The sequence below is a fragment of the Lissotriton vulgaris genome, chromosome 9, assembly GCF_964263255.1.
Source record: "Lissotriton vulgaris chromosome 9, aLisVul1.2, whole genome shotgun sequence".
Classification (NCBI taxonomy): Eukaryota; Metazoa; Chordata; class Amphibia; order Caudata; family Salamandridae; genus Lissotriton; species Lissotriton vulgaris.
The window spans coordinates 1,128,985,207-1,128,999,089 of NC_141697.1; the positions used below are offsets into that span (position 1 = coordinate 1,128,985,207).

A 13,883-nucleotide genomic window follows, 5' to 3' on the forward strand; every position below is an offset into this window, starting at 1 on the left:
CATGATCCTTCTTCTCAATAGTCTGAGCAGGTCTATCTCCTATGGCCCGCATCAGATTTTCACCTTTGAAAATCTTTGAGGCTTTACATCTCAGTTCATGGGCTTAACTTCCTAAATTGGTTTTTAGTTCTGGCATTTGGCAATACTTTTATATTTTGCTAGAATTATATATAAGCTCGACTTTTAGGGTCTTTCAGCCATCCTTGTTCATTCATTTGTCTGTTATTGTGTTACTCCTCTATTTATTCTGTCCATTACAGCATACACCATGGGGAAGTGGGTCTGGCTATTTCAGCCATTGGGTAACTTCACTGGCTTTCTTTCACAAGAAACCATCAACACGCAGTGTAGTTCCCTTAAGTGCTAGGCACTACTATGACAATGTGTGCTTTTTCAAACCCAAAAATATTTTTCCTTTAAGCCAATATTTTTTTTTAGATTGATGAGGATCCGGAAACTTCCCTAACAACTAACTTTTGTGAAAACTATGACAATACAAAAACTGACAAAGTCAGAAGGCTGATAGTCAATGACGCAACTATTGGATTTGCCAACATGTTTCACATAGTAAATGAAGCTCGTTTCAAACTCTCACTTTGGTATTTTTAAGGTCTGCCTTGCTGCCTTTCTTTTTATTCTTCCTTGTGTTCAGTACTACTTTTCCACCACAGTCAAGGAACATGCCAAGTGCATGGACCTACAGGTATAATAAAACTGTGAGAAGTAGCTGGGGATGTGATACAGAAAGCATTTTGAGCATGTAAATGGAGCCTTGGTGGGCATAAAATCAGTCTCTGAACACAAAACGACAAACTCAAAGAATCAAGATTAGTTAAAAATGATACTTAACATCTGTATGCACTTCAGCGCTATGGCTAAATGTCGGAATTTGCATGTAGGGTTAGCCGTGGATTTGGGAGTGCGATGGTTTGTCCTCACTTAAACTGTAGCTGAACAACCTCAATCTTGTAAGTTTGTGGGTCGTGTCTTATCTGTTAGTGGTACATTCTCATTGCAGAAACACAAGGAAATTGGTTCCTCTCAAAGACAGAAGTAACTCCTTGAGAGTCGTGCTGGAAAAGAAACGTGCCATATTTAATGGGGGGGGGGGGCTTAACTATGGTGACACATGTTTCACGTGGAAGAAAACAAATGTATGTCGTAATACCAATTTGAGAGGTTGGCTTTTGGGGGGTAAATGCATGTGTCAATGTTATGAACTGATGTCTCTTTTGTAGATTTCCTATAACACTCGTGGGTTCTTTGAATCTTTGAAAAGTCGGGCATTTCATCTAAACGTAGAAATAACAATGACGGAGCAAATTTGCGACCTTTTGACAACAAGCCCTGAGTTTTGGACCAAAATGTTGGCTACCATTGCTTTGCATGTGCGTGAGGAAGCCATGCACCGTTCTGGCAGGCAGACTCGCGTATTGTTCTTTAGGATGGGGGTGCACAAGGGTTGACCTGGGGACACGGGGGGGGGGGGGGGGGGGCACACCCGGCTCCACGCGGCTTAACGTGGCCCTTGGCGCTCCCAGCTCTTGCTTCAGATTGAAATGACTCCTCCTCTGTCTCCTCCCAGGCCCAGCCCAGCCCCTGGCCTCTCCTTTAACCGTCCTTCCTCCTCTCTTCTACGCTCGTGCCTTCCTGACTCCCTCAGACTCCACTTCCTCGTCTTGACGGGAGCCTCTCACCTGCTCCTTCCTACCCTACCTGCACCCGCACGCTGCTCGCTGCACCAGGCCCCGGCCGGCACCTCCGCAGCCCTCTCCCCCTCCCTCCGACTCCACAGGCAGCTGTCACCGCCGCATTCGCCATGGCAGATTACCACAAGCCCGACCAGCAGACCCTGCAGTCCCTGAGGGACACGGCCAACCGGCTGAGGATCAACAGCATCAAAGCCACCACAGCAGCCGGCTCCGGGTGAGTGCCCCCCAGCACGCGCCAGCGCGCGAGCATCCCTTCGCCCCCTATTCAGCGAGATGCTGAGTCCTAGGACGCGCGAGAAATAGTGTGGACCGTACCACCTGCGCTGCTGAAAGAGGGGCGGTGCAAAGCTCCAGTTGAACTACATAACCGCTTCCTTTCCTAGCAAATATAGCTGAACGTGCATTCCGTGCTGTGCATGCAAAAACATGTAACAGCCACTAAGGCGGGTGTGTGTAAGTTCTGAGAAAGTAAATTGCATTTATGTAGCAGCAGCCTGCTACTGAAGGGCGAGGCGTTCCTGCAGAAGTATAGCCAATGGGCACGAAGAGTCATACTCCGGGAAGTATCAAGTTGTATTTCCACAGCACACTTATACCTAAAGAGCTTTGTTTAGCAAAAGGTAAAATGTAGCGCGATGTATCAGCCACTGACTTTCATGATATACAGTCCAAACTGCCTATAAAGTTCGAGGGTCAGGTCTTTCAAATCGTAATCAATGGTGGTGTGCGGCCCGAGAGACATAAAATACAAACTACTGTCAGACCAGACATTGACTTACCCTTGAATGTCAGATCTGGCTATAAATTCTAAAGCTAGTCGGGGTTGAAAATAGCACAATTTACAACCTGAAGATGTAACAAAATTTGCAGCGCATCGTTATATGCGTGCATTATTTTGCATGGACAGTCACGTGTAATGTAAATTGTCGTCACACTTTTTAGACAGTCAGTTTTTTTCTGTAAGTGAATGCACCTTCCAGTGTATGCATATTTGACAGTGCATAGTTGTAGCGACCAGAAACCTATGATGTACAGTCATTGCTCATTGGTGATAAACAGGCCTTGCTGACCAATGCTTCAAGTGTCGAATCAGCATTTGATATAGAGTACAATAGAAAATGAAATCCGAGAATAGCTTTCAATGCCCAGTCCGATTTTGCTAGACTTCATTGTGCATCCACCTACTAATTATTAATCAGTATTTAGTGAACTCGGTCAGGACTGGGTGATGTACAGAGATACATGTAAAGCTGCAATGGCTCTGTCGGGAAGAAAGCAATTACATCGCTAATAAAGACCAATCTTGTTAAGAATAATCAATATGCCAGAGAGTACAAATGAGATAAATCACAGCGCGCAACAACACAGATATTGGAGCACAACAATATTGTAAAAAACTCAAAATTGCTAGCAAAAAAAAATATTCTTTGTTATTTTTGAGTTTTTAAAAACATTTTTAGAAAAACATTTTTCAAGGGCTGTCAAGGTGAGGCACAATTTATACAGTGACCAGTGTATCAAAGTGACAGTGGGTGCTCAGTGCATATATACAAGAGTTAAGGTATATACAAGTATGTACAAGTTGGAGAATGGCCAGAACAACGGAAACACTATCTCTGGTTGTGGCAGAACTGCTTAATTGTATACCCCAAGAGATTTGTTTAAGACTGAACCATGTAGTATCGTCGATGTTTCGATCCTGATAATGTGTTAATGAGGTGTCATAGCGTGTCTTCATCAGGACAAAAAGACAGCCCAACAAGTGGGAGGTATCCCTTGGCGTCCCTCGCTGGGTGGGGGCTGCCTGATAGATCTGCACTTGTCAGGAAGGCTCAGGTAAGTAGAATCTCTGAGGTGAGGTTAAGGGAGTGAATCCAACTCAAGACAACACATCAGTGTTGAACCAACCCAGAAAGAGTCCTATGTCGAGTTGGCAGTTAATTGGTACAACAGGAAGCAATTCAGAATAAAGTTCTGGAGTTGGTGATGTTAACTGGAGTCAGCAGCATTGAGGGGGTCATTAACTAATTTGTGTGTAATGTCATGATCAGAAGGGCGGGGTGTTGTCAGTTTGTGTAGAACAGGATAATGTGTTGGTGACCAGTATATGGTCCAGGGTTTCCTAGGCCTCGGTTTATCCTGAGGTGTGTGTGATGCTAGTCATCTGAGTTCCACACCCTCTTGAAAGCATTCAGCCTGCAGGCTCTGAGAATTGCAGTATCCTAACAAGTTGTAGACAAAATATCTCTGAAATAATTGTGATTATATCACTACTAACAATGTGTTTGCAGGTGCAATTGATGGTACGGTCCAAACTTCACGTCAACAATTATTATTTTTTTAATATTAATGCACTCCTGAAAAGATTGTGGCACTTCAAGTATTAGCAATCCCCTTTTCATTTCTGGTGGTCTTAAAAGTACATCTCTAATTTACTCCTTTAATGTATACAAATGGTGATTGAGAGAGATCCATGCAGGCGCAAATACACCACAAACACCCAATGAATAATCTCAAATATCGAACCATTAAAATATTCGTATCTTGACAGGATTAAAATGTGCACAGCTGCTTATGAAGCTGTGGAAGTAAAGTGAATATGTCAAGCATGGCTTAAATTTAAAGAAAACTCCTGCTAATGTAGGTAGATCGTTCAATAATGCAAAAAGGGAATACAAGTGCTTTGGTCTTCTTCCTGATCTGGCCAGGAAAGCTGATTCGACAAAAGGATAACAACACGTGCTTAAGAACCAGTTTTCCTCGCACACATTTCTCCAGGAGACACCTGATGAACTTTATGCCTGAGACAAATACGATGTGCTTACGTTAACAGCTTTGAAAGAGTAAACCATGCAGTATTACTGCATTATTCCCCATTCTGACCTGCAGAAAAGGTACTGAAAGTGTTGATATCGTGTCAGCAAAAGTCTGCACACCTCACTATCGGTAATTCCCAGTGCTGTATTACCACTTCAGTTTACAGGGAAGATCTTAATGAGACTTTTTGCTGTTTCCAGTCATGTTTCCCATTAACAGCAACGTTTGCAGGAACCTGCTAAATGAATTAGGCAAGAAGTTATTGCCCAGTGGCAGGCGACGTAACCTGGGATAGAAACCACATACTCTAATGCAGGGATTTACGAGAGCAGGAAATAAGATAGAGTTATTTCAAAACAATGTCACTTCCTGTTAAGGTGTGCCTAGGTGGGTGGCTGCAGATTTCAACAGATGTTGCAACAGCAGCTCTGCAAGTCCTTTGTTCACAAATACATATTACTGTCCATACTTCAAGGTCACATAAAACATTTGGGGCGGAGGGTGGTAATCCAGCTGAATAAAGTTCCCAGACTTTCCATATTGTGACTGTTATGCACATGAGATAGTAAAGTTGGTAATTTGATGTGAACCTGTGAACATGAGGAATGCAAGCCTGCAGCATGCATATACTCACAATGTCATTTTGCCAAGCAGTGTCAGAACCAATAAGGCCAGCCATGCAGTTATTTTAAGTGTGGTCTTTTCTGCCAAATGTCCTCTGGCTGCAGCTCTTTCCGGGCTCCGCACACATTCCTGCTGTCAGAACAACTCAAGCCTCCCTCGCGACTCCGAGGAGATGATGCTCATTCATTAATACACATGGCAAACCCACTTTATGCAGAGATGTACTTCATCCTAAAACCCAGATTTTCTGCTTTATTGTAAGTTTCTTGCTCTGATTTCTTTCTTTTTTGCAACCTAGCACGGTGGTTCTGACATATTAAATAATGGAATAGTTATTAGAAGAGCAGATAATAGGTTAAATGTACACTTCCTTTGACATTTTTTTATATCAATTTGAATAATCGCCTTTACATTCACACGAAGAACATATTTTCAGGTGATTGATCTTTAATACAAGTAAGACAACTGTCTGTGTGCCACCTTGGCTCATTGTAGCGTGACCGAGGCAAAGGCCAGCCTGACTCAGGCGTTTGTGTAGTTTGGAAGAGCTAGGGATTTTGCCCAGTAAGCATTGCTACATTCTGCCTCGGGTTTTATCATAGGACATTCTCTTCCCCAGGCCTGGGCAGCTATTGCAGCCGGATGTATGACGTTACAACGCATGCTTTTACCACGCATGCTGTTATAACGCAGGTTTTACTACGCATACCATTACAACTCATAGCTCTTTGGGGTGCTGGATAGCACCCCAAAGTCCCCGTGGACACTAGGGAAGGTGTTGGATAGTAAATTAAATCTATTCCCTATCCTGGAGCACCCCCCAGCGCAATGCGTTGTAATGGTTTTCGTTGTAAAACCTGCGTTGTAATAGCACTGCGTGGTAAAAGTTGCGTTGTAAAGGATGTTTCCCGTCTGAAGGACCACTCGAGGCCAGGACATAAAAGCAATTGAAGGTGATAGCACCGAGAGGCCGTTCTGTTGGCAACACAATGCAATAAAAATCTCTGTAACGTAACATTCTAGCTTCACAAGTGTTATTTGAGAAAAGTAACAAACACATTGTATCTTTCCTCGGGAAGCTGTGAGTGCTCATACCATTGCTTTCTTGCCCATCCCGAGGAAGCCATTCAGTTTCTGTATTTTGTCTTTTGTCTGTGCATTTCTGTAGCATTTCATATCCCTGTCGAAGTGCTGAAGCACTTAGCGAATGGATAGCACGCTACTCTATAGATTGTGTTGGGTTGGAAGGATATGCGGTTGCAGCTTGACCGATGAGTGACATTTTTCCGCGATGTGACAGGATGACTAAGATTATCGTTTTATTCTGTGAATATTAAAATGTATAACCACTAACGGCGGTCCATACAAGCCAGCGGCTACACCGCGTTGGGCACATTTTGTTCTGGAGGAGACTCGGTTGTTCGAATTCTAGCCAGCAAGTAGCAGATATTTGCTTCAAAGACGCCTGGACGTTTTTGGCAAAGTTTCTGGGATTTGTGGGACCCTTGCAAGCTGGACAGATCTAACAATTCAGGGGTAAAAGAAAAGGTTGCTCTTGCTTGTTTTGGACGAGTAATTCTCCCTTTTCTCAAAAAGCATTTTGTTCTGTAAAGAGAAGTGAATGTCTGATAAAGGCAAGGTGTCTTGCTCAGTTGTGTAACGACTGGAACTCTGAAAGCCAATGACGCAAGTCAATTACACTTAACCATTTCCTCTCACACGAGCCCGCCCAGATTCTGTAGAAGGAAGTCGAGTAACCGTTCTAACTGCAACCTGCTTTGCACAATGATCTTGAGAAACATTCATTGCAGAGGTATGTGCAATCTTTTATCGTGTGTGGAGAACGAGGAATGCTGGAAACAGGGTATTTCCACCACTAAGAGGAAGTGTCCACATATTTAGCTAGGGTGACCAAACACCAGTTAATGTATGGCAAGAGAGAGCGCGGCATTGCTTCATCCCCTTTGTGTAATACAGCAATTCTTCAATCTAATGTCCGCTTGCTTTGGTAGTCGCATACAGCCTCAAGAAGCAGGGTGGTGCTTTCAGGCGTTTAGCACAGAAGAGCGCACATCTGCATGGCTTTCATTGGTCAAAGGTTAGACCTGGGAAGAGCACAGGGAGCATATGTCCCATGTTTAAGCGTGAGAGAACTGAGAACCTGGGTCATAATTCTCCACCCATACAGCACCTCCAGTACAGATCTACTCTCTATGGGGGTGTGGGTACTTGGGCCAAAACCTAATTCTAACTTCAAAGCAGCCACCGTACCTACAATTGTAGCGCGATCTTTGCAAGCCCCCATATTGCGTTCCAGCAACTGCTATTTCATGCACTGCCGTGTGAAAGTCTGAAGGCAATATTGGGAGTCTTAAATTAATAAAATGTAGCTGAAAGAATTCAAACTTGGGGGCATTATGAGCATAATCTTTGCGCTTGGATGCTAAATCCGAGGAATGTCCCACATCTGGCTATGGCGACGTAGCCACATCATTAGGGGATTATGACCCCACTTTAAATTGTGACTTCAGAGGTGAATACATAAATGATACGTGTTGTGCCTTGTGTTGTAAACGACGTTTAAAGACCTACTCTGAATCCAGAGTTGCAGATTCATTCTTAATCTGTTTTTTTTTCTGGTCTCAAGGGATGCCATCACCAAGGGGCAAAGCGTCTTCGGCGCTCAGCATTTGGTCATCGATGCGTTTGGGGTTCGAGCAAAGTGTTGTTTGAACTCAATAATCAGATATAGATTCATATATGGTTTATTAATAGCGAATCTTGTCAGCTTTACACTCTCCATAATGATATGGCGGGAGATCCACCAGCATCTTATGCCTCCACATTAAACCTTTACTGGGGCCATAGTACCTTTGCCCAAACATTTAAAAATATTTTGGCTAGTTCCAGATGCTACCAGGCTGCCAACTTGAGTGAGGCCCTGTGTGTGACACAGACTTTTGTTTTGAATGATAGATGCAAAAAGGGCTTATGGTGACAAGATGAGGCCCAATCTTTAGACTGCTACTGCCAGGCCACCAAGTAGCTTCAATAGTGGACTGAATCCAGCATTGTTTCTCCAGTGTCGCAAAGTGCACTTGTGCTTTCTATAAATGTTAGAAACATAAATCCACATGTGAAAACGTGCATTGTGTATCTTATGAGTGACAGCATCTAACGATATAGGTTATGAAAGACAGCGTAACTTAAGGATACTTATCCAGGGTGTGAATAGTAGGGCTCATTTTAGATATTGCTTGCATCCGGCTCCGACTTCAGAAAACTAGGCTTCAAGAAAATTGTAAGTTCAAAGTTAACATTTCTCGCTGGTCAAACCCTGACCTCCAAGCCATCCATTGTTGCTCCTTGCCTTCAGATCCTGGTCCCACCGAAAAGACTTGTAGGAACACTTGGGGTTTAACAGGAGTCCAGTGGAAATCACACAGGATTTTTTACACAGGATTTTTTTTTAATTGAACAACGTCTTGCCAGGTAAAACCTGGAAGAACTTGTGTGGGGAAAAATGCATAATTCTGAGTTTTTGCATCTTGGAATGGGTGGGGCAGGCTTAGATCCATTCAGTATTACCGATTTTTCTACCATTCAAGGCCCAGAACTCAGTGAATACTGCACCCTGAAGTACTGGGTAGGACTGTACGAAAAGACTGGTGGACTTTTAATGGGACCTTCAGAAGGAACATTATGTCCTTTCATAGGGTGTAGTGGATTCACTTATCAGAAAATGTCCTATACAATATAAGAATAAAATAAGGCACCACTAATTGTTCATAGTAACTAAATGTTTTTTAAAAATATTTTTCACTTCAGCCTTTGTCTGACCATTATGCTTGTGATCTTTCAAACTATCCAAAGTTGCCAGATGGCGATGTGTTGGTGCGAAACAAACCACAGAAATAGTACACACTACTTAAAATCACTTAACTGTATTGCATTTTGGTTCATGAATTGTACATTCTACTACTGCCAAGGGTATGTGCAAGGACGGGCAATTTTTGCCACCCCCCCCATTTTTTCTTGTCTGCTTTTGCTGGCTGTAGGGAGCTGTGGTGTATGGTGCCAATGGTAAATAATGCTTACTGCCTGTACTTTTTACCTAAAATGTACCATGCATTGGAGTTACCGGATGGGCATATTTAACTTTCCAATGATTCCATGGTTGATGGTACAGGAAATGCACTTGTGGCATGGATGTTAAATGGCATAGGTGGAATAAAGTGTATATTACACCACCCACATATATAAAAAAAAACATCTAGTTGCCATGACCAGTGCTGTGTTCTAGCAAAGCTGCAGTCTAATAGAACTATAGTTGTACATGGAGAGGGAAAGTACGTAGCATGTAGAAACCCCTATTTTTATATATTAGCAAGTCACCCCTCCAGTATTCCTTGTAAGCCCACAGGACTGGGTGTGTAAAATATATTAAAGATGAATGCTACATGTTGAGAATAGTGTGCTCTCGTAATGATGGCAATAAAATATACCCAAAAACTATTTTCACTGTGTAGGTGATCTTTGATTTGTCTATGAACACGTCTATGTGATTAAAATCTTCATTTCGTATTCATTTTTTTTAAATATGTTTTATTAACAGCACATAGTGAAACTCAAGCAAGAACAATATACCATCAGAATGTATACATAGTATTTATACAGAAAGGCATAAAAACCACAAAAAAAATGTATATATACATAAGTTCATACATTATAAAAAAAAGCATGTTCCCCACAGGAAAAAAAAAAATTATATAAAGTTGCCCCAAATTTTCTCAAAATTAAGCATTGCCCTGGTACCCCTAATACGGGCTAATCCGGCTTCCATATTGTGGATTTCATTAACCAGAGACCACCACTGCATAATCTGCGGTGGCTGGGGAGAGATCCATGCCCGAGCTATGGTAAGTTTGGCACAGGATAACAAAATAGTAATTAAAGCTTTTTGTATTTTCAATTAAGAAAATGCTAGACAATGGATTCAAAGTTGATTTCAACTAACTTTCAAAAACCTAATTTAATAGTGAAAGTGCATTTTTGACAAGGTTAGTGGAAAAATAACTTTCGGAAAGTGTAATTTGTGCTGCTGACAGAAAATTGGTTTAGAACCAATTTGCCAATCATCCCCACTCCAGAGGTTCTCTACATTTTCTTGCCTTACAGTTTACAACCCTGCTCCCATAGAACAATGGCTTGGCCCCTGGGCTCAAGAAGGCAGTCTTGTTGTCAACAACTGCTCACCTAACTGGGATTAATCATCTTGGAGTGGGTAGGAACAGTTGACAGAACAAAGGACAGCATTCACCCATCCTCTTTTCAATTCGAGATGCAAGATGCAGTAGGCCGAGTCTGCTCCCATTCATCCCCAGTGCCCTCTTCTTTTTTCTGTCTCTAACCGTGACAAAAGGGAGAGCCAGTTTTTGAGCATAACAGAGGGTAGGAAAATTTATCTAAACATTGAAGAGGCTAAGTGGAAGCCAGAACCCCCTTCAGATGGCATATGGGGCTAGCCATTTTAGATTTAAAGCTTCAGATATTTTTTACAGTTCAATGGAGAGGAAGTGCTGCAAAGGGAGGATGGTATAGGGTGAGAAAGTAGACAGGATTGGGCATAGGAAATTCTCCAATCCCTGGCTAATGTATATGATGAGAACGGCATCTCACCACCACTCTGAGCATTCCAGGACTTGGGAAGCCAACATGTGAAGAAAGAAGATTCTGCTGGACGAAAATATCTCAAGGACTCCTGATACCTGCTGGAACACGGGGACTGCAATTGCTCTCCCAGGGTCTGGAGGTTGAGAAGCTGAGACCAGCATCAATGACCAGAACTTTCCCAGCAATTGGAGAAATGTGGGACTAAATCATCCTCCAGAGGACTCCAACAAGGAGCTGAGACTTGCCCAGAGAGGGCAAACTCCAAGGAGAGAACGACAACTATGTTCATGCTCCTCAGAGCTTTTCTTCTACACTGAAAACTGATTCTGCTGGACCTCAAATTAAAGGTATCTGGCCTTCTGGAGCCCTGCCCCGCTGATGAATGATGAGTACCAAAAATTTTACTAAGTTCAAAGGGAAAACTTTGGACTGGTACAAGGTGGTAACTTTACCCTAGAGGCAAAGCGACCTCTGCGGCTATGAAACCCAGCTTTTTGGCGCCAAAACCAACTGCTTCAGCAGGACCTTGGACCTTGACAACTGCATATCTGACTTTGAGGGACCTCTGCAGCTTCAGCCTTAGACCTTACCCTGCTGAAATACTTTGGCCACCAAAAAGTCCTGAAGGTCAAAACTTTGACTGAAATAATTTGCTTTGAGTTACTGACATCTGTTCCATTGCAGTCAGGGTGAAATTGAGTGAAGTTCTCACTCAATGGTGGAATTATATTTGTCATTGCCACTTGGCCTTAAAATATTACAAATTGATATCTACAATTGATCTCATACGAATTTCATTGTTCATTTTTGCTCATTAGATATTAAAGTTTTCTGAAGTTGTTTGGGATTTTTATTCTGTTGTTTTTTTGACTTTTATCTGTTTTGTACTACTTGAAATTAAGACAGATATTTCAAATATTTTTAGGAGGTTGGTGGGGGGGGGGGGAGAATTTCCTGCCAGAGAAGTGTACTTGCTCACTCAGATTTTATCAGAAAGAACATGAGCAATCAGGGTGCCATTAAATTTCATTTGAATCTTGTCACATTTGCTGTGTGTTTAAAGATAGAGGTCAAATGTGAGGGCTTTTCTTCGGAAAAATATCTGCTTGTTCTTTTCCTGGAAATTGGTGTTTACTTTTATTTCTCAGACTTCAAAAGTTAGAGAATTTGAAGTGAACTATCTCACAATCATTTAAATAGCTTGTAAAAGAACACTACAAATGTTTCAAAATATATTTATAATTTCAGTTAGAAACACTCTTATTTGTAATTGTAAAGTGAGATGGAAACAAAGATTTCAATGTGATCAATACAAATCAGAATATGATGTGAAAATTATAAATATTTGCTGAAACCCAATTTCCACACATTCTTGTTTGTATCAGTAAAACTGCATGGCAGTGGGAAAGTTTGTGGCCATTTCATTGGAAAATGTCTGTCTGTAAATGACAGTGTGCTACTGCATCATACTTTAGTGACATATTTATTAAAAGAGAGAGTTTTTAAATATGAACTGCAAAACATTCCTGCCCCCGCCCTGATGGAAATTCTATTAGTGAACTAAGAGGCAAGTCCGGGGTCATGTCTACCTTATATGTGGACTAGATTTTTATTATACATGGATGGTCAGCCTATTAAATCAAACACCAGTTTTGTGTACAGCTTTGTAAAGTCAACTCTTCTTAAATCAAGGTTAAACTTCTTTATTGGCAACTCTGCTACCAGTATAACAGCAACATCAACATGGAAAGACTCCTCAATAATTGTCCACACAAGAATCCCCCGTACATTCCTATTCCCGTACATTCTTATTCCATTGTTGATGCCCCTACTATTCCAAGCATGGAATGCTCCAACACCACAAGCACACATGCTGAACTAACATATTTAGAGGTAGTCCCATATGTAGTAATGAAGAAAAAGGTGACTGAGAATCAAGATACGCCTGGCGTCCCGATTCGTAGGACAACACCGGCTACATATAGCCTTCAGAACGAAGTTCCTTGGCAGCTTATTAAGGCCTGCCTATTACGTTTGGGGCACCACCATCGGGTTACGCACTGGAAAGTACTTTTCTATAACTACTTGATATACATCTTTACACCTGATGACTGAAGTAATTTCACGAGTTACGGGCAAAACGAAATCGACTACTTTTTGTCACCATTTATATATCACTTCGATTGGTACCTTGATTCTCATTATATCGGCATAAACCAATATCCGGTGACACACCCCATTGACTACTATCCAAATCTTTCTGTTGACATTTTGATTCATCTGAAGTTCAACCCAACGTCACACTGCCCTGCAGTTGCTGGAATATTCAATCCAGACCTTGACTTTTACTCTGCCCTGACGAAGGTCCTGGGGTGGGAGCAAAACGCGTTGGCAGTCTTGTGCACTTCTGAAAAAAGAACAATAAAAGAAATTTTGATACAACTAGATGCCTTTGCAAGTTACTTTCTAACTGGTGCTGCCTCCACCTTTCTACAAGTTGTTATCTGGAAATCCAGTGGGACCGAAACACAGCAGGTCTTGGAGGTTGTACAGCACAGAACTTTTAACACTTGTGGGACTACTGAAGTTTGAGGTGCTTATTACTTGGTCCGCTGTGGTGATCTTTTTGTTGACTCATTCACATGTGATATTTTCATACTCAACACACGTCTATTTTCGTTGCCAAATGTCAGCCCTATTGAGCTTGTCAACTCTTGTCTACATCATGTCAGTAATTCTAGTCTATCAATACAGTTTTATCTGCTGACAAGAATTTTTGTTCCTCACCTTCTTCCTGCTATGGCTCAATTTGGCAATTCTAAAATAATTCATTTAAGCTGAGCACACACCTCTGGGATTTTGCTGAAAATATGTTACACTCAGAGCAAGAAAAATCGATTGATCTAAGCGAGTAGAGAAATTATCTCCTCAAGCGAAATAGTTCTTTGGAGAATACACTTACTCTTGGCCATTAAGACATGAAAGAAATGCCTTTTGATTTAGTTGTGAAAGGCTCAGTCCTTCAAGAGAAAAGATTTTTTTTTTTTGCCCTTTGTT

At 41.8% G+C, this 13,883-nt stretch overlaps 1 protein-coding gene across 1 annotated transcript in view; it reads left to right on the plus strand.

The window, feature by feature from the left end:
• The first annotated feature begins 1,573 nt into the window (after window positions 1-1,573).
• Window positions 1,574-13,883, plus strand: part of TKT (transketolase) — a 70,188-nt gene continuing 57,878 nt past the window's right edge. The window contains exon 1 of the mRNA XM_086939147.1: window positions 1,574-1,926. Coding sequence (XP_086795273.1) covers window positions 1,820-1,926 — 107 coding nt within the window. The 5' untranslated portion in view covers window positions 1,574-1,819. The remainder of the gene's footprint in view (window positions 1,927-13,883) is intronic.